General features: G+C 47.4%; 1 protein-coding gene across 2 annotated transcripts in view; it reads left to right on the top strand.

Annotated features, from left to right (window-relative positions):
• Positions 1–21383, top strand: part of DOP1B (DOP1 leucine zipper like protein B) — a 125525-nt gene that overhangs the window by 33709 nt on the left and 70433 nt on the right. For both annotated transcript variants that reach the window (XM_023191195.1, XM_023191193.1), the window contains exons 3-7: positions 8360–8541; positions 8938–9108; positions 17356–17545; positions 20375–20473; positions 20795–20918. In XM_023191195.1, coding sequence (XP_023046963.1) covers positions 8360–8541; positions 8938–9108; positions 17356–17545; positions 20375–20473; positions 20795–20918 — 766 coding nt within the window. The remainder of the gene's footprint in view (positions 1–8359; positions 8542–8937; positions 9109–17355; positions 17546–20374; positions 20474–20794; positions 20919–21383) is intronic.

Raw genomic sequence — 21383 nt, 5'->3', positions numbered from 1 at the left:
TTTAACTCTTGGACTGAAGCAGTTCACCCGCCTTGGCCTCCCAAAGTGCTGGGATTATAGGCATAAGCCACTGCACCTGGCCTGCCTCTTTTTTTTTCTGAGCATGCTTTTAAAATCTCTAGTAGGTGATACACTCAGCCTTCAGTTCTACTCCTACTCAAGCAGCATAGTATTTTAAGAACATTTTAAAAGGAAAAAAATGCATATTCTAATGTGTCTCCTTACCTGATGCAGAAGATGGAGTTAGCCTGAGTGACCCATTCCTTGCTAGCAGCTTTATTGGAAGCTGGGATTTGGGGATGTGGATGTCATAACTCATGCTGAGAGCTGATTAATCACCTGCATGGCCCTGTTAGGGTTCAGCTGACTTAGGTAAATAGAACACAATGATATTTCAGCTGTGACCTTTCAGAGAAGGAAGCTCCTTGTTTACATAGGAGTTATAGCAGCATTGCTCTCCCAGTTCAACAAAAGCTGGTCTCACTGGTTACCTGTGGAACCCTGACTCCCTGAGATGGCTCTCGACAGCCTTGCCTTGTGCCTGTTTTCCAGCTTATCTCTTGCTACCACCACTTCCTCAAGCTGGCAAAGCAAGCGGGTCATTCCATTTCAGGCAAGGGGGAATGCCACACCGTGAGCACTTGGGAAGTTGCGGCCAAGTGCTGGTCTGTTACAGCTCTGCGTCTGTTCCATTTTCGTCCTGTCTAAAGGGCACTAACAGTGCCCCCTGGCAAGTGCTTCACTGAGGGTTCGAGCCCGTGCCGCCTGGCCTCCCCAGCTCACGGTGCCACTGTGCAGCTTCCTTTCAGTGGCATGAAAAGAACACCCTTATAAAGATGCTTGACTTCCATAAGGAAGACATGTCGGTGTTTCACTGTGAAAAATGCAGCTCCTCGTTCGCTTGATGGGAGACGTGCTTTTACATTGGCTGACTTACATTTCTTTCTAGACAAAGACATCTGGCGTTCTGAAGTCAGCATTGTACTCTATGCAACAGCAGGGTGACTATCTCTTCTAGGAACTTTTAAAGGAAACATTTCACATTTTTATTTTACAGGCTAAATAAAGCGTTTTAAAAATAAAACATAATTCTCTCCCCTCCCCGCCCATATGGTTCAATTACTCCTTTTTAAAAGTATTTTAAATTTGGTAAAATACATGTAAACATTGTAAATTGCGGTAAAATACATATAACATAAAACTTACCATCTTAACCATTTTTAAGCATATTAACTTTTGTATCCACGGTGTAGCCTTCTGGAATTTTTCATCATGTGGCCTACACAGAATGCTTCTAAATCATGCCCTGTCCTGGGGACTGTCATACTGTCAGTTTGTGTAAAGTCAAAGGAAAACAAAGATACTTTCTTGGGTGGAGCAATGGTGACACTTCCTGATTTCTATTAAGCTTTGGATGTAGTTTGAATCTTTTTTTTCAAACATACTTTATACTTACATTTTAGTATTTTAAGGCCAGCCTACTGAGCCTATGAATATAATGAGGTCAAAAATATTATAATTATGTCCTAATTATATCTCAAGGAATGCTTTTAGAACAGTATAGTTCCTGAGTGAAATCAATAAGAAAGTTTAATTTCCTGTTTAATCAGTTTCTCCTTTTTTTTTTTTCACTTTAAAAAGTGACTTTGAAGGCCGAGTGCAGTGACTCACACCTGTAATCCCAGCACTTTGGGAGACTGAGACGGATGGATCACGAGGTCAGGAGTTCAAAACCAGCCTGGCCAATATGGTGAAATGCCATCTGTACTAAAAAATACAAAAATTAGCCAGATGTGGTGGCACACGCCTGTAGTCCCAGCTACTCGGGAGACTGAGGCAGGAGAATCGCTGGAACCTGGGAGGCAGAGGTTGCAGTGAGCCAAGTTCACACCACTGCACTCCAGCCTGAGTGACAAAGCGAGACTCCATCTCAAAAAAAATAAAAAAGTGATTTTGGGTTGGGCACAATGGGTCACGCCTGTAATCCCAGCATTTTGGGAGGCTGAAATGGGTGGACCATGAATTCAGGAGTTCGAGACCAGCCTGGCCAATATGGTGAAACCCTGTCTCTACTAAAAAATACAAAAGTTAGCCAGGCATGGTGGCATGCGCCTGTAGTCCCAGCTACTCGGGAGACTGAGGCAGAAGAATTGCTGGAACCTAGAAGGCGGAGGTTGCAGTGAGCCAAAATCACACTACTGCACTCCAGCCTAGGTGACAGAGAGAGACTCTGTCTTAAAAAAAAAAAAAGGTTTTGGGTTGGGTGGCTTACACCTTTAATCCCAGCACTTTGGGAAGCTGAGGCAGGTAGATTGTCTGAGGTCAGGAGTTCGAGACCAGCCTGGCCAACATGGTGAAACCCCATCTGTACTAAAAATACAAAAAAAAAAAATTAGCTGGGCATGGTGATGGGCGCCTGTAATCCCAGCTACTCAGGAGGCTGAGGCAGGAGAATCTCTTGAACCCAGGAGGTGGAGGTTGCAGTGAGCTGAGATTGCACCACTGCACTCCAGCACTTGGGGACAGAGTGAGACTCTGTCTCTAAATAAATTAATTAATGAAATTAAAAGTGATTTTGAAAACATGGCCATTTTTCCTGGCCAGTTCATCTCTTTTTTTTTTTTTCCCGAGATGGAGTCTCACTCTCTCACCCAGGCTGGAGTGCAGTGGCGCAATCTCAACTCACTGCAACCTCTGCCTCCCGGGTTCAAGTGATCCTCCCACCTCAGTCTCCTGAGTATCTGAGATTATAGATGCGTGCTACTACACCTGGCTAATTTTTGTATTTTTAGTAGGGACAGGGTTTCACCATGTTGCCCAGGCTGATATCAAACTCCTGACCTCAAGTGATCTGCCCACCTCAGCCTCCCAAAGTGCTGGGATTACAGGCGTGAGCCATTGCGCCTGGCCTTAGTTCAGCTGTTTCTCTGTGATATTTATTCTACAGTTGCAGAAGAACGTTTCTCATATGATACATATATTAAGCTTACTGGCCAGCCAGTTTGGGTTTCTGGACAGTGAAACTGTCCCGGAAATGTTTGCTGAGCTTTTCTTGCTGGAGAAGGTTCTTGGCAAAGCCTGGATGGAGGATGGAGATGAGAAAGGTAGTGTGAGGGTGGCACACCCAATTTGTGCTGTGATTCCAGTCTTGGCAGCCCAGGGCCTTCTGGGAGAGGGATGACAGTGACATGTGGCCCAGTTTTAGCTCAAAGAAGGAAGAGTCACCAAGACCGTCCATGAGGGCAGGAGCTCTTGGTTCTCCTCCTAGATGAGAGTTAGAAGGAATTTGAGAGCAGGTCTTCCTTCTTGGTATCCAAATACTTCTTGGAGTTTTTCTAGCGGTGGCTAGTGGGTCATAGTGTCAGCTACGTTGCCAAATAGGAGCTGAAGTGTGTTGTTGGGTGAAGGGTGAAGACGCTGTCAGAGAATAAGACAAACCCCACTAGAACTTTAAAAACAAGCCAGAAAAAAAAAACATACCCACACACACACCCTGAAGAGGAAATCAGGAGTTTGCAAGCCCTAGAAGGTGGTTATTGCGCTAATTAAAGATTGAAAGCTCACTCTCAAGAGAGCTGGACCAAATCCCTGGGCTGCCTCAGGATTTGCTGAAATGAGTGCCATTGTTCTCTGGTCAGTTCAGTCCAGGAGAGGCTGGCGTCCAAGCATCACTCAAGAGTTCATGGCTAGGCCGGGCGTCGTGGCTCATGATTGTAAGCCTAACACTTTGGGAGGCCAAGGCAGGCGAATCACTTGAGGTCAGGAGTTCGAGACCAATCTGGCCAACACAGTGAAACCCCGTCTCTACTAAAAATACAAAAATTAGCTGGGCATGGTGGCACGTGCCTGTAATCCTAGCTACTTGGGAGGCGGAGGCAGGAGAATCGCTTGAACCCAGAAGGTGGAAGTTGCGGTGAGCCAAGATCACGCCATTGCAGTCCAGCCTGGCAACAGAGTAAGACTCCGTCTCAAAAAAAAAGAGTTTGTGGCTCTTGCAGCCTTAGCCAATAAGAGCAGTTGCCATGAAACAGCATTATTTCTTTTCTCTTTATGCTATTGTGGTAAAATACACGTGGCCTAAAGTTGACCTTTTTAACCATTTTTAAGTGCACAGTTCAGTGGTATTAAGTACATTCGTATTGTGTACCCTACCATCGATCTCCAGCTTCTTTGGGTAAATGCCAGCAAGCATGATTACTAGACCATTTGGGAAGAGTACGTTCAGTTTTGTAAGGAACTGCTAACTGTCTTCCAAAGTGGCTGCACCGTTCTGCATTCCCATCAACGATGAATGAGAGTTCCTGTTGCTCCACATCCTCACCAGCATTCGGTGGTGCCAGTGTTCTGGATTTTGGTCCTTCTAATAGATGCGGAAGATATTTTTCAATAGGATTCACCACCCTATTTTCTGCATGGATTAAGTCTACACAGGGGGACGAGGGAGTTCTGTCTAGGGGACTAGAGTGAGTAACCTTTTGTTTCCAAAAGTGCTTCAAATCTATTAAATGGAAAGCATTTTCACTTGGTTGCTTCTAATCTCCAGTCTTGTGTCTGGAGGCAGATTGTTTCTTTAGACATTTTTCACCGTGTCGGCTGGGCGCGGTGGCTCACACCTATAATCTCAGCATTTGGGGAGGCCAAGGCGAGCAGATTACTTGAGGTCAGGAGTTTGAGACCAGCCTGGCTAACATGGTGAAACCCTATCTCTACTAAAAATACAAAAATTAGCTGGACGTGGTGATGGGTGCCTGTAATCTCAGCTACTCAGGAGGCTGAGGCAGGAAAATCATTTGAACCTGGGAGGTGAATGTTGCAGTGATCCGAGATCTTACCACTGTACTCCAGCCTGGGCAAAAGAGTGAGACTCAGTCTAAAAAAAAAAAAAAAAAAAAAAAAAAATTCACTGTGTCTTTTAAGAAATAATGCCTTATCTCCTTTTAATGTTAAATGTTATTACTATTATTATTATTTATCTTTTTTGTGTCATCTTAAAAGGAAATTTTAGGTTCTTCAGCTGTGCCTCTTACATGCAGATTTCTTCCACGACTTCAGCATCTGTTAAAATTCTCGCCATATTTTGGGCCTGCAGTTGATCTCACCATCAAACATATGACAGTTTCTTTTCTAATACTGTATTTTTCTCAATTTCTCTAATTAATGCCCTTGTTGCTTTTGTAACAATAAAGGACATCACTAGTAAACAACTGGGTTTCAATTGATTCTCCTAAAAGTCAATGTATTTTGTCTCCTTCTTTAAATCTTCTGCTTATTTTTCAATTTGTCATTATAATAAGAGGTCATGTGTGTGGATTGCTTGCTTTGTGCTGGGCACTATGCTAAATTCCTGACACACGGTATCTCTTTATGCTTGTAACTTCGTGAAGTATCACGGTCCTCATTTTTACAGATGAAACTGCAGCCCAGAAAGGTAATTTGCCCAACCAGCAAATTGTGAAACTAGAATTGGAGGCTCTGTTGCCCAAGCTTGCATACTTAGACCAGGCATTAGTAATAGCCTCAGTTTTGTTTATTGATTTGTTTAGCCTTAGTTTTGAAGCATTTGTTAATTGCGAGCCTCCATGTGGAGTGTGCAAACACTCAATCTCTGTGTGATGACAGCTCCAAGGAGCAGTCTAGCAAGTTCTGTCTGGCCAAATCCAGACCTGGCTTCGATTAGCTTTGTTCCTGATCTCTAGATCACTCTGCTCTACGCTTGAACCTGTATGCTTGAGTCAAGCTTACCTCTCTGACAGGTGAAGAAAATGATATTTCACTATAATATTAATTTTGCTTTTCTTTTTCTTTTTTTTTTTTTTTTTTTGAGACGGAGTCTTGCTCTGTCGCCCAGGCTAGAGTGCAGTGGCCGGATCTCAGCTCACCGCAACCTCTGCCTCCTGGGTTCACGCCATTCTCCTGCCGCAGCCTCCCGAGTGGCTGGGACCACAGGCGCCCACCACCTCGCCCGGCTAATTTTTTGTATTTTTAGTAGAGACGGGGTTTCACCGTGTTAGCCAGGAGGGTCTCAATCTCCTGACCTCGTGATCCGCCCGTCTCGGCCTCCCAAAGTGCTGGGATTACAGGCTTGAGCCACCGCGCCCGGCCAATTTTGCTTTTCTTATCACAAAGGAAAGGCATCCTTTCATTTTTCTAAGTCCTGTTGGCTCATTGCCTTTGCTCTTGCTGCATTTCTCTCTCTCTCTCTCTCTCTTTTTTCTTTTTTTTTTTTGAGATGGAGTCTCACCCTGTTGCCCAGGCTGGAGTGCAATGGTGCAATCTTGGCTCACTGCAACCTCCACCTCCTGGGTTCAGGTGATTCTCCTGCCTCAGCCTCCCGAGTAGCTGGGATTATAGGCGCTCACCACCACACCCGACTAATTTTTTATATCTTTAGTAGAGACGGGGTTTCATCATGTTGGCCAGACTGATCTTGAACTCCTGACCTTGTGATCCACCCACCTCTGCCTCCCAAAGTGCCGGGATTATAGGTGTGAGCCACCGCACCTGGCCATATCTGATTTTCTTTTTTAAAGATGTCGTTTTATTGACTTTGAGAATTCACTTAGACCACAGGTCTCTGGTGAAAAATATTCTTGTTTTCCTTATCTTCCTTTTATGTCCTACATAACCTGAGTGTGTTTTTAAGTTGGAATCGTAGTCTTTGCATACAAGAGGAAAGTTGTCATGGTCCTGCGGTCATGAGGCCGAGGGCCCACGATTCTGATGTGGATGGAATGCAGCTGGCATTGCACATGTCTTAGATGCTTTTCCTGACTTCCCGCTTTGTTCTAGGCACTGTGCAAGGTGCTGGAGACAGCAGAGAAGAGTAAGATAGTCCCTGCCCTCGCACTGCAGAGGGGAGGCCTGTTCTGCCTCCCTGAGATGGGGGCACTGAGCTAAATCACACGTGAGGAAGAGTTAGCAAGGTGGCCGGAAGGGCATTTAAGTGAGGGGCAGTGAAAGGCAGGCTGGAGCCACAGATTGCAGGCAGAACAGGCAGGAGCCATGGTTGGGAGGCCTTTGAATGACCTTTTAAGAAGTGTGAACTTGGCTGGACGCGGTGGCTCACGCCTGTAATCCCAGCACTTTGGGAGGCCGAGGCGGGTGGATCCCTTGAGGTCAGGAGTTCAAGACCAGTCTGACCAACATGGTGAAACCCCATCTCTACTAAAAATACAAAAAGTGGCTGGATATGGTGGTGTGTGCCTGTAATCCCAGCTACTCAGGAGGCTAAGGAAGGAGAATCGTTTGAACCCAGGAGATACAGGAGGTGGAGGTTGCAGTGAGCCAAGATCATGCCATTGCACTCCAGCCTGGGCGAGAGAAGACAGCAAGACTCCGTCTCAAAAAAAAAAAAAAAAAAAAAAAAGAGCATGAACTTTACCTTATAGGCTTTCAGTAAATATTTGTGTGAGCAAATGAACTACTTATGTGGATCGTTCCCCCATAACATCAGACACTCTGTTATAAGATTAAGCCGGCCGGGTGCAATTTTAGCACTTTGGGAGGCCGAGGCGGGTGGATCATAAGGTCAGGAGATCGGCACCATCCTGGCTAACACAGTAAAACCCTGTCTCTACTAAAAATACAAAAAATTAGTCAGGTGTGGTGGCACTCTCCTGTAGTCCCAGCTACTTGGGAGGCTGAGGCAGGAGAGTTGCTTGAACCTGGGAGGCAGAGGCTGCAGTGAGCTGAGATCGCGCCACTGCATTCCAGCCTGAGTGACAGAGCAAGACTGTGTCTCAAAAAAAAAAAAAAAAAAAAGATTAAGCCATGAGGGGCCTCCCACGCACAGAGCTCTGCCCATGGTTACTCGATGCGATGAAGGACGGCATCGATCTGTTCACGCTCTGGACCTTTTTCTCTTGGGTAGAGCAAGCACCCTGGGATGCTTTCCCGCAGACATGTCGTGTGTCTTGCTTATGGAAGCCTAGGTCGGGACAACCGTTGCTCCAGGCCAGTGGGGTGGTGCGGTTTTCCTCCTGGGAACACGGGTCCCTCGCCAGCACCATCTCCAACTGGTAGAAATGTCAGGAGTCACAGCCTGGAAGGGTCTCCTTTAATCCCAATCCATATCTTCTGGGTGAGCCCCTACTCATGGCTTCCTGAGACAGAGAAGCACACGGCCCTCACCCATCATGGGCTCCGAGGTGTGACCGAGAAGCTGGCCATGTACTAAGAAAGTCGTTGTGCCAGAGCTGCTGTGGACTCTCGCCACGCAGTCCCTCTGCCCCCTTGTGTACATCTCTTTCTTGACAGCCACACCAGGGCATGGCTGCAGTCTCTCTGGCTTCAGCAGATTCACTCTTCATTGTAAATATCACTGCCTTCTTCCTCATGTGTTTTTTTCCTCATTTGACAGGCTCTTCAGAGTAACCTGAGGTACTCCTTGTTGCCAAGACGGCTCCTCATCAGCAAAAGATTAGCTCAGTGTTTGCATCCTGCCCTGCCCAGTGGTGTGCACTTAAAAGCCCTAGAAACCTACGAGATTATCTTTAAAATTGTGGGGACCAAATGGCTGGCCAAGGACTTGTTTCTGTACAGGTACGATTGCTTCTCTGCTGTGTTCCTTTTTATTACCCAAGTAACCAGTATTTCAGCTCACAAGATGAAAAAATGACAGGCAAAATAAGCGTGGGGCTGTGTGCGCAACAATTAATCATAAAGCCATAATCAGGAGACGTCACGGGGTGCCTTCTAGAGTCTATCCGTCCTGACTTTTCTATAAGGGAACTTTAGGATCTGAACGTGCGGACAGCTTCATTGCCGGCTCATTACGTAACAGTGTTTTGTGACCATCTCATGTCACACACACATCGAAACCAGCAATTTAAATGGCCAGCTGTTTGCTTGTGAAAACTCCCCTTGGCTGGCTTGTCACCTGGGACTTCTGACTGGGTATCTTATTTCTGCCCTGTTCCCTCTCGTTCTTTCTCGAAGCTACGGATTGTTTCCTCTCCTGGCACATGCCGCGGTGTCGGTGAGGCCGGTGCTGCTCACCCTGTACGAGAAGTACTTCCTCCCACTGCAGAAGCTGCTCCTGCCCAGTCTGCAGGCCTTCATCGTCGGCCTGCTGCCCGGCCTCGAAGAAGGCTCCGAGATCTCTGACAGGTGCGTGGGCGTCTTGTCCAGGCTGTGTTTACACCACTGCTTTACAAGACACAGGGAAGGGGCTGGGCGCGGTGGCTCTCACCTGTAATCCCAGCCCTTTGGGAGGCCGAGGTGGGTGGATCACAAGGTCAGGAGATGGAGACCATCCTGGCTAATATGGTTAAACCCCGTCTCTACGAAAAAATACAAAAAATTAGCCGGGCGAGGTGGCGGTGCCTGTAGTCCCAGCTACTCGGGAGGCTGAGGCAGGAGAATGGCGGGAACCTGGGAGGCGGAGCTTGCAGTGAGCCGGGATCACATCACTGCACTCCAGCCTGGGCGACAGAGACTCCGTCTCAAAAAAAGAAAAAGAAGACATGGGGAAGGAAGTGCAGAGACGTGGTAAGCAGCAGTAGGTGTGGAGGTCGGGTAGCTCTTTCACGTTTCCTTGGTGGTTGTGATTTCAAAATGCTGTGTTCCTCCCAGGAATCTCTCTGTGTCTCTTTACCAAAGGGGAAGTCGCGAGTCTAGAGTGATGAGATCCTTTATGCAGAGAGCAATGTAGCTCATTAATAAGGGAGACTGTAGTGTAGGGTTCCCGTGATGTCCTGTCCCGTTACGGAGTTACCCGCGGAGTCACCATGTGTGGAGGGGAGGACATACCCCCTGAGGGCCCCTAGTGTGGAGGAAATGAATGGACCCTTTCCCGGGCACTTGGAGCGTGCTTTACACACATGATCACATTGCGTGATGAATTCCTCTGCTCCAGGAGTTACCTCCATTTACAGGTGAGGGTCAGAGGGTAGGAAGGTTTCCCACTCGCACAGTCAGCGAGCCCCAGAGCTGGGATTCTATTCCACTATGCCACTGTATCTATTGGATTCTTCTTTTTTTTTTTGAGACAGAGTCTTGTTCTATCGCGTTCTATCGCCCTGGCTGGAGTGCAGTGGTGCGATCTTGGCTCGCTACAACCTCCACCTCCTGGGTTCAAGCGATTCTCCCACCTCAGCCTCCCAAGTAGTCAGGATTACAGGCGTGTGCCACCACGCCCAGCTAATATTTGTATTTTTAGTAGAGATGGGGTTTCCCTGTGGTGGCCAGGCTGCTCTCAGACTCCTGACCGCAAGCGATCCGCCCACCTCAGCCTTCCAAAGGGCCTGGATTACAGGCGTGAGCCACCGCGCCCATCCCGTATCGGATTCTAAAGTCCTTCTTCTTTCCATTAAACTAGGCTGCTTCTAAATTAAAAAGCAAAGCCAGGGCAGGGCTTGAAAAGGCAATTTAGTGTAATGTGAAGCAGAATATCTTGACAGATTTCAGTTGCACCTTGAAGAAATCTGTAACACTCATATGCACAAAAGTTCATGTTTTTTTTTTTTTTTTGCAGTCACTGCTTAGGAATGGGAGAAAGTGTGTATCTGTTCAGACTATTGAGTATGGCTGGGCATGGTGGCTCACACCTATAATCCCAGTACTTTGGGAGGCTAAAGCAGGTGGGTCACTTGAGGTCAGGAGTTCAAGACCAGCCTGGCCAACATGGTGAAACCCTGTATCTACTAAAAATGCAAAAAAAATAACTAGACATGGTGGCATGCACCTGTAATCCCAGCTATTTGGGAGGCTGAGGCAGGGGAATAGCTTGAGCCCGTGAGGCGAAGGTTGTAGTCAGCCGAGATTGCACCAGTGCACCACAGCCTGGATGACAGAGTAAGACTATGTCTCAAAAAAAAAAAAAAAAAGAAAGAAAAACAACAACAAAAAACTATTGAGTATACACAGTGACCTTTGTTTCTGGAGAATTATAAAGTAAGAACTCACTTCCAGCTTATTAACTCTTTTGAGAGATGCCACAGTGATTCATCTCTGTTAATGGGACCTGTTTTAAGAGCCCATGTTCAGTCACTGGTGACTTTTGTGCTTGTAAAAGCTTGCATGTGATTATACAACACACTGCTCACATTTCCCTGTGCTGGAGACCCTAGTCAGGTCACCCTTTCCTATGGTGTTAGCTGTGACTGAGGGGTGCAGGAGGCTGGAGTGGAACCCAGGAATCAATCCAGGTCCCTTTGCACAGCTCCCCCAGCCTCAAGTAAACCAAGTAATCAGAATGGTTTGAAGGGTTAGTCAGGAAGTGGCCAAGGGTGCATTTCATGAGCTCTATATCAGGACTTGACAGATATAACCAAAACATTGCCCTTTAACCATTTCAAGCTCTCACGTAGACCAGGTGTTGGCTTTCCATTTCCCAGAGGAGAATCCACCTTTCCAGTTTCTACCTTAGGAGGCAGAATCTGTCTCGTTGCAGTTTTAAGTCCAGCACCAAGCCCTGTGACTGGTACACGGTGAGACTCGGTAAGTGTGTGTTGAGTTAATGAGCCGTCCAGGTCACACAGGAGGCAGCTGGAGGACATTACCAGACTCCATGCCAATGGACTCCTAATCCCAGGCCCTTTCAAGAAGTTCCGCTATGTTTGTATTCTGATGACAGATGTGTGAGTGTATGTCCTACGTGATTTTTCCATCATTGGACCGATGAACACCTTAGTTCCCTAAAGCTTACTGTGATCTTTTAAATCTGTGTGAATCACACTAGAAGTGGAAATAGTTGGAGTGTTTTTGTTTGTTTTCTTAGTTGATAAATGAAGGTTCATTTGAACAGTTGCTAAAGTTGCTTAACATTGATTTTTTTTCCCCAAATATTGTGATTTCTTGCCATTGAACCAAGAGCCAAGTAAAGCTTCATGAATCACTGAATCGATTTAGCTGTGACAGAAAACCAAATGCAGTGTGGCACCCAGCAGTGATTAGTTATCAGCTCTCCAAGGTGGATGCCGGTGAAAGGCTATACAATAATCTCTGAGCCACTGTGTTGCAGCCACAGTAATTGAAGTGACTGTGTAAGACTTTTTGGTTGCTGTGTCCATTTTAGTCTGAGACAGTTTGGTAGCTGTTCCCAAAAGTTTTGGGGTAGCCAGGTGTGGTGACAGGCACCTGTAATCCCAGCTACTTGGAAGACTGAGGCAGAAGAATCGTTTGAACCTAGGAGGTGGAGGTTGCAGTGAGCTGAGATCGCACCACTGCACTCCAGCCTGGGTAACGGAGCAAGACTCCATCTCAAAAAGAAAAGAAAAAAAGTGCTTGAGAATTGAGTGAAACACCCCAACAAATGTGCAGAAAGGGAGGGTGCAGTAGGGGGTCATGTTGAGCACATGGGTAGAAATTGCAAAGTGGTGAGTTAGGTTGAGCTGGTGAAGGCTGGGGTGACTCACAGGTTTCATGTAGGTGGAGGCTGTTCCTGGTGTGTGGTTTTTAGTGAACCATAAGAAATGAAACTTTTGGCCCCTGTTAGGACCTATTATCCACCCTGGCTTTCTAACCCTTTGGGGTCTGCAGATAACCTATTACGGTCAGAAATCCTTTTTTTTTTCTTTTTTTTTTAAAGTGCCCATGAAATAGCTACATAGCTGTTGTTTGCTGTACTAAGAAAACAAGATTAGAACAGGGAAAGCACTAAACCCTTCTTCTAAGGAGATGAGGAGAGCTGAATGTTTTAAATGGTTTGTAAGAAGGCAACAACTAGCTCACCAGCTATTTCCATTTAAACCAGTAATTCTCAATCTAGTAGTAGTTTTGCCTCTCAGGACACGTTTGACAATATCTGGAGACATTTTTGGTTGTCACAACTGGGGGTGGGGAAGGTGCTACTGACATTTAGTGGGTAGAGTCCAGGGGCCTGCTGAACGTGCACACGGGTGCCCCACAGCAAAGACCCACCCCTAGATGTCAGTGGGGTGGAAGTTCAGAAACCCTGACTTAAAGAGTTGAAAAATACTTACTGACATTTCTTTTCTTCTGTTTTTCTTTTGGAGCTCATTAATAAGGGAGGCCATGGTGCAGGGTTCCCATGATGTCCTGTCCCATTACAGTTACCCACAGTGTCACCATGTGAGGGAGAAGACGTACCCTCTTAGGGCCCCTATTGTAGAGGAAACAAGTGGACCCTTTACTGGGGACTTGCAGTGTGCATGACACACAAGATCACATTGAATTCCAGGGTCTTGCTCTGCACCCGGGCTGGAGTACAGTGGCAGGATTATAGCTCACTCTAGTCTCAGCCTCCAGGGCTCAAACAATCCTCTGGCCTCAGCCTTCCAAAGCACTGAGATTACAGGCATGAGCTACCCCACTTGGCTGACATAGCTTTTTTTTTTGAGACAGGGTCTGACTCTGTCGCCCAGGCTGGAATGCGGTGGCACAATCTTGGCTCACTGTAACCACCACCTCTCGGAAACAAGCGATTCTCCTCCCTCAGCCTCCCGAGTAACTGGGACTACAGGCACGCACCATGACGCCTGGCTAATTTTCATATTTTTAGTAGAGACAAGATTTCGCCATGTTGGCCAGGCTGGTCTTAAACTCCTGGCCTCAAGTGATCCGCCTGCCTCAGCCTCCCAAAGTGCTGGGATTACCGGCGTGAGCCACCGCACTGAGCACCAACATTTCTTTTGGTTGGTTTCAGACACTCTGATGATGATCTGTGCTGGTTCGAGACTTTTTTTAACCCCCTCTTTAGCCCTGTTTCTGACCTGCAGTTTACAGTACAGGGCGCTGTTGTCACTGCCCTGCCTCTTCAGTTTCAGATGATTGTACCAAAACGGTGCTGTCTTGTGACAGCTTGGCTTTCCATGGTTGTCTTTTCGGCAAGCAGCTGCAGAACCAAAGTTGTGGAGTGCTTGGGGTTAGCAGTGCCCAGCCCATGCCACTCACCTGCTCTCAGTTGTGAGGAGTAGAGCATGCCAGTGTCATTTGAAGGAGCTGTGTTTGCAGGAGGCATGAAAGAGCGTAAGCCAGGATGAGTTATTAGGATGGAAATACTTGGGGTTTGGAAGTTTTTTTGTTTTTGTTTTTGTTTTTTAATGTTTTTTGGTTTTTTGTTTATTTGTTTTTATTTTGTTCTTTTGAGATAGAGTCTCGTTCTGTCGCCCAGGCTGGAGTACAGCGGTGCAATCTTGGCACCCTGCAGCCTCCACCTCCCGGGTTCAAGCCATTCTCCTGCCTCAGCCTCACAAGAAGCTGGGATTATAGGTGCGAACCACCATGCCCAGCTAATTTTTGTATTTTTAGTAGAGACGGGGTTTTACCATGTTGACCAGGCTGGTCTTGAACTCCTGAGCTCAAATGATCCACCCGCCTTGGCCTCCCAAAGTGCTGGGGATTATAGGCATGAGCCACCATGCCTGGCCTGTTTGTTGGTTTTGAATTAAACGTTTAGGGTTCCCAGCGGGGCGTGGTAGCTCATGCCTGTAATCCCAGCACTTTGGGAGGCCGAGGCGGGTGGGTTACCTGAGGTCAGGTATTCAAGACCAGCCTGGCCAACATGGTGAAACCCCATCTCTACCAAAAAAATACAGAAATTAGGCATGGTGGCAGCTGCCTGTAATCCCAGCTACTCGGGAGGCTAAGCCAGGAGAATCACTTGAACCCAGGAGGTGGAGGTTGCAGTGAGCGAAGATCGTGCCATTGCACTCCAGCCAGGGCAACAGGAGTGAAACTCCATCTCAAAAAAAAAAAAAGTTTAGAGTTCTGGACTGTAAACGGCACGCTAATATTGGAATTTAACAACCCAGATGATCAGAGGAACTCTTGTTGAATGAGAAGTTATTTCATTTTTAACCCTAGTTATTTTGCTCTCTCATACCAAAGGTTTGTCATAATTGCTGTTGTTTCTACTGTGGTATCATTTAAATTGTTAGCATGCATCCATTTTTTTTTAAGAATAAAATGAGACTTAAAAAATAAAACTGGCTGGGCACAGTGACTCACACCTGTAGTCCCAGCACTGAGAGGCCATGCAGGGCAGATCAGTTAAAGTTAAAGCCAAAAGTTCAAGACCAGCCTGGGCAGCATGATGAAACCCTGTCTACACATATAATACAAAAATTAGCCCAGTCTGGCAGCATGGGTCTGTAATCCCAGCTACTCAGAGGCTGAGGTGGGAAAATTGCTTGAGCCCAGGAGGTCAGGGCTGCAATGAGCTGTGATTGCACTACTGCACTCCAGCCTGGGTGACAGAATGAGACCCTGCCTCAAAAAAAAAAAAAAAAGATGTGTTTCTTTAATAGAAAGCTAGTAGCCAGTTTCAGAATATTGAAGAGATAACATAGATAGCATTTCCCAAGCTTTTTGACAGTGGAACCCCTCTTCGGTGGAACATCTCTAGTGGCCAGTGTTCCATGGAACATACTTTGGGAATATGCAGTTCTAAGCAAAGGGGGACTGTGACACCAGGGCGTGTACGTTATAGTATTTGTGATGATTTCAGACCTGGGCAAAGACAAGCTCTATTTGTTTACTCAATCTTTAATAGAAGACCAATCAATAACCTCAGCCACTAAATCGCCCTGTGTACTACTTCTGAACACTTAGCCATTACTTATGCCTCTTCATTTTCATTTTTTCTAAGAAGATGGTACCATGCATTATTTCCTACAATATTTTACAAGACCCCAAAAAGTTCAGGCTAATTTTAAGGAGAACAAAATGCATTTTTAATATAACATGATGGTACATTTTTTTTGAAGGAAATACAAAAAAAATATCTGAGGGATTTTTCGAGTGCCAACCTGGAGTCAGATGCTCAAATAGGCACTGGGGCTGTGACAGCAAACAGAGCGGACCTAGTAGTAATTGCAGGGGGTATGGCCCAAGCATTGGGTCTGTTCTCCTGGGCTGAGTTTTTTGTTTTTTTTTCCTCACTCTGTTGCCCAGGCTGGAGTGCAGTGACGCCATCTTGGCTTTGAACAATTCTGCCTCAGCCTCCCCAGTAGCTGGGATTACAGGCACCTGCCACCATGCGCAGCTAATTTTTGTATTGTTAGTAGAGATGAGATTTCACCATGTTGTCCAGGCTGGTCTCAAACTCCTGACCTCAGGTATTCCACTCACCTCAGCCTCCCAAAGTACTAGGATTACAGGTGTGAGCCACCGCACCCAGCCCAACTGTTTTTTTTTTTTTTTTTTCCCCGAGGGGACTCTCACTTCATTCTCACAACATCTCCACGAGGTCAAGGCTACCTCCCCTGTCTTTTAGCTGAGCACGGGCCTGCACAGATGTTAGACTTGTCCGAGGTCCTGCAGCTAGGAGGCATCCCAGCCAGGATCTGGACACGGGAGGGCCCACTCTGGCAAGCTGGGTGAACCAACACATTCCACTGGGTTGCGTTTTCTGTCATTGTTTTCTGTGGTCTTTGCGGATGGGAAGCATGTGAGAAACTCAACCCTTTCAGGTAATGAGTCAGATCCTCCGTGGGACGAAATCCCTGAGGGGGAATGTGCCTCTGCTGCTTTACTGGTAGATGCTGTCACCTAACCTGCAGGTTGTGTGCACTGTGGACAGGGAAGGGGCCGCAGTCAGCTGCAGGGACACCACCGAACAGACACAGGTCTGGCCTTGGTCAGTGTCAGTGGAAAAACGAGCCCTGATCCACTGGTGATGCTGCTTCTCTTAAAGAATGCGTGAGAAGGTGCTGACTTTGTATCATGGGAGACCTAGGTAAAGATGAGAGGTGAACAAATGCCCGGCCTCAGCACAAGAGCGCCGGGGAGCGGGAGTCAGCACATACAGGTGCGAACGATGCCCGGCCTCAGCACAAGAGCCCCTGGGAGCGGGAGTCAGCACATGCAGGTGCTGTGGGCAGACTGAAAGGAAACAGGCTGATGGAATTTGCAGGGTCGTGGGAAGAAGCCCCAGGCAGATTTGCCCCTAGCATTTCTAAAGGCAGGTGTCACTTGGCACATTTTTGCTTGTGCTCAGGTTGGTGGCATCTAATCGCTTAAGTCATCAGTGTCCTCGGCATATCCTTGTTTTTGATACACGAATGGCTTCTGCTTTTCCGTGAAGTGGCTGACCTGCCCATCCCTCTTATGGTGGGACCTCCCTTCTGTGAGCACGTCGGCATCCGTGGCACGGCCGGGGTGGAGATGGGTCTCTGCCCCGCCACGCACGACTGCTTAGACACTTCCCATTGGCCAGGACACCACGCTGCCTAGTGACATTGGTTTTAGCAAATCCAGGGTCAGTGTGACAGCCAACAGGTGGACACACACAGCAGGGTGAGAGATGGCAGCGGCTCCCGGCAGTGAGGAAGGTGGGGCTTCCCCAGCCAGACGAATCCACTGCGGTTCTTCATGCAGCTTTCACAGAGCGGTGTGCAGCAGGACTCAGGAAGACGGGGCGAGCCCTTGAACCCTCTCCTCTCTCATCAACAGAACGGACGCTCTGCTCCTGAGACTATCGCTGGTGGTCGGCAAAGAGGTGTTTTACACCGCCCTCTGGGGGAGCGTCCTGGCCAGCCCGTCCATCCGCCTTCCCGCCTCAGTCTTTGTGGTGAGCCACATCAGCAGGGACGCCCCCGGCCAGGAGCAGAAGTACATGCTGGGGACCGATCACCAACTCACGGTGAGTGCTGTGCTCCTCACGGCGCATGGGGAGGGCGATACGTGGGCACAGCATCCTCATGGGCACGTTGTCACTGAAGCTACAAAGGGACATCTAGGAAAGGGAAGTGCACCAAGCTTGAGTCTGGGTAACGAACGGCTGAGCAAGGTGAGAAGGAGGCCTCGTGCAGTTGAGGATGGTGGTGGCTTTTTTAACATACGTATTAAGTTTTTGTTGTTGTTGTTTTGTTTTTTTGTTTTGAGACAGAGTCTCGCTCTGTCGCCCAGGCTGGGGTGCAGTGGCACAACCTCGACTCGCTGCAACCTTTACCTCCCAGGTTCAAGCAATTCTCTCTCAGCCTCCCGAGTAGCTGGGATTACAGGCACCTGCCACCACGCCAGGCTAATTTTTGTGTTTTTAGTAGAGATGGGGTTTCACTGTGTTGGCCAGGATGGTCTCGAACTGCCTGCCTGGTGGCTGATCCACCCACTGTGGCCTCCCAAAGTGGCATTAAGATTTATACATTCAGGCCGGGCGCGGTGGCTCAAGCCTGTAATCCTAGCACTTTGGGAGGCCAAGACGGGCAGATCACGAGGTCAGGAGATTGAGACCATCCTGGCTAACCCGGTGAAACCCCATCTCTACTAAAAAATACCAAAAAACTGGCCGGGCGAGGTGGCGGGCGCCTGTAGTCCCAGCTACTGGGGAGGCTGAGGCAGGAGAATGGCGTGAACCCGGGAGGCGGAGCTTGCAGTGAGCTGAGATCCGGCCACTGCACTCCAGCCTGGGCGACAGAGTGAGACTCTGTCTCAAAAAAAAAAAAAAAAAAAAAAAGATTTATACATTCAAATAAGTGTTCACACCCTCAGACGTCCCTTCTGGTTGCCCCCGGCTTTGCAGAAATGTGCTTAGCTGCACACGGCGCTCAGAAGGCCTCTGCACGCAGAGGGTCGGCTGCATTTTCGGGTCTTTGTTTCCTTCCCCTGTCCTGTGTCACGGGGGCCACTGCCCACTCACACGTGGCAACGCCCTCCTCCCTTGGCATCCTCCCCCTGCTCTCCTGTCTCTGTTGGCTGCTTTCAAACCTAAATTATTGGGGTTTCTCAGGTATCCATCTCCAGGCTCTTCAAGGGAAGCTTTCTTCCTTGGTAATGACATCCCTTCTGGTGCCCTTAGAAATGCTAACCTCCCAAATCCTTGTCTCTTTTCCCCAAACCTGCTTCTTGTGTTTTTATGACTTGCTGTCTTTCGCTACCTGGTGGTGTTCCCACACTTTGATCTTAAAGTGTTTAGATTGAATTCGCAGGTGAGAAGGTCTGCAGCTGAGTGTAAATTACCCCTCTGAGTCCATTTCTCATTGCACAATGGGGGTTGTAGACCTGCCTCACAGGGGCTCTCTGAGGACAAGGTGGAAAAATGGATGAAAAGCGCCTCGCACAATGATCACGACACAGGAGATCCCAATGAACATGTCCCTTTCCTGCCCCGTCAGTATCCCCTTTGTCTCTTTTTCTCCATCGTCTCGGCCTTGCTCTGGCTTATCTCTTACTCTTGGATCTGACTGGCTTATCCTCATCCTACTCTCTCCCCATCTAGTCCTTATTAACTGCGAAGAGATTTGGTTCTCCAAAGCCTAACTTTGCTCATATGTATCCTGTGCTTTAAAAATGTTTGACTTCCTGGCTGGGTGCGGTGACTCATGCCTGTAAATCTCAGCGCTTTGGGAGCCTGAGGCAGTTCAATTACCTGAGGTCAGGAGATCAACAGCAGCCGTGCCAACATGGTGAAACCCCACATTTATTAAAAATACAAAAATTAGCCTGGGCGCAGTGGCTCACGCCTGTAATCCGAGCACTTTGGGAGGCCGAGGTGGGCAGATCACCTTAGGCCAAGAGTTCAAGACCAGCCTGGCCAACATGGTGAAACCCCGTCTCTACTAAAAATACAAAAATGAGCCGGGTGCGGTGATGGGCGCCTGTAGTCCCAGCTACTCGGGAGGCTGAGGCAAAGGAATCACTTGAACCTGGGAGGCGGAGCTTGCAGTGAGCCGAGATTGTGCCACTGCACTCCAGCCTGGGTGACAGAGCGAGGTGCTGTCTCAAAAATAAAATAAAATAAAATAAAAAATAAAAAATCTGACTTCCCGTTGCCAACAGCTATAGTCCAAGCTCAAGAGCAGCCTAACCATCTGCTCCCAGCCACGACACCTCACTCTTCCCTGCAGGCCCTGCGCTGCCACACGACTGCCACCGGGCCTGGCCTCAGTGCCTGTACTCCCAGCCATTCCCTCCTGTCCCACTGGCTCTCGATTCCTGCCCTTCTTCGCGGTCTCAGTGTAGCTCCTTCCTGTCCTTCAAGCCCTGCTTTCCTGTGGAGCATCATTGTTCTCTGCAGTTGAAAGAGCTCTCCTCTTCTGAACTCTGAGCATTTGTCTGTGGCTCTAATTTCTTATGCATCTCTAGTCTACCTATCTGTATTCAGAAAAGACACTCAATATCTACTGAATTGATCAGGATTATTTTCCCATGTGTCTTCAGAGCTTTAGTTTAATCTAAGGTTCCTGTTGGATCCTTTCTGGGATCGTAGAATTTGAGATCGTAGAACCTGGCCATCTGGTTCAAACCCCTCCAGCTCTCAACGTGGAACAGTGAGGTCTGCAGCTGAACGTCTTCTCTGATGTCACGCAGCCTGCCAGCCTCGAGAGCTAGAACCCACACCCTCCTGACCTGCGGCTTCTGGCTGTCTTCTGAGTGATATAACACAGTTTCAAGATTCCCGGGAAAGGTTCCTTTCATTTTTCTGACCATAAAAAGTAGCCTGAAAATGCTAATATCATTTGATCATTTACAGGTGAAATCTTTGTGTGCCTCCCTGTTGGACTCAAATGTTCTTGTGCAAAGAAATAATCTGGAAATCGTTCTGTTTTTCTTCCCATTTTATACCTGTCTGGTAAGTCATTTGTACTCTTCTGGTAAGTCACTGGTGTTTCCCAAGGGGTGAGATAGAGATTTCAAGCAGTTTTGTCCTAAGTGGACAGCTCAGCCACTCATGGGCGTTATTTGCTGGTAGCCAGTGAAAAGTCCTTGTTCATTTTTGCAAGGATAGCGTTTTCACTGCACGTATTGAATAGCTTCTTTCCATAGGTCATGTGTAAGGAACCAGCCCTTTTTGAGATTGAGCTTTGTAGACCAGCAAGGAAGGCAGCATGTCAAAAAGTGAGAAATCTCCCCTATCGTTCCCTTGTAGTAAATTTCTCTGTCCTTCTAATAGGATTCCAGTGAGAGAGCCATTCCCCTCCTCAGATCTGACATCGTGCGCATTCTCTCAGCTGCCACCCAGACACTACTGAGAAGGGACATGTCCCTGAACAGAAGACTGTACGCATGGTTACTAGGTACTGAGCAGTATGCACCCTTTTAAAGTCAAAGTCAATGTGAAACCTTTTAGTGCTGACTTCTGGAATAAGATTTGGTCTTGGTAATGGATCTCTGAATCATGAAGTATGGGAAGATACCACAATGACTAAATATGGCACTGATCAGTTGAGGTCTGCTGCCTACACATAGCTTGGTTATTTTGCAGTTTTGTTTTGTTTTGTTTTGTTTTAAGGGGAAATAATAAGTGGGATTTTTAAAATGCCAACTGAAATTCCATTTTAAGAGCTTCAAATACCACCAAAACATGGTAGCAAAACCTTATTCAAGTAGAAGCCTATTGCTATGGAGAAGTTTCATGGGATGAGGGTGTATCATGGAGAAAACTTACAAATGTTGTGGAAGATATGTAAATAAAGGAGGAGGTTTTGTGTAAGTGGAAATGTTTTGGGAGACATTTGGATAACTTTGGAGATCACGAGAGC

The sequence above is a fragment of the Piliocolobus tephrosceles genome, chromosome 19 (assembly GCF_002776525.5).
Source record: "Piliocolobus tephrosceles isolate RC106 chromosome 19, ASM277652v3, whole genome shotgun sequence".
Taxonomy (NCBI): domain Eukaryota; kingdom Metazoa; phylum Chordata; class Mammalia; order Primates; family Cercopithecidae; genus Piliocolobus; species Piliocolobus tephrosceles.
The sequence above is the reverse complement of the archived record's forward strand: the minus strand, read 5'-3'. Positions and strand labels throughout refer to the sequence as shown.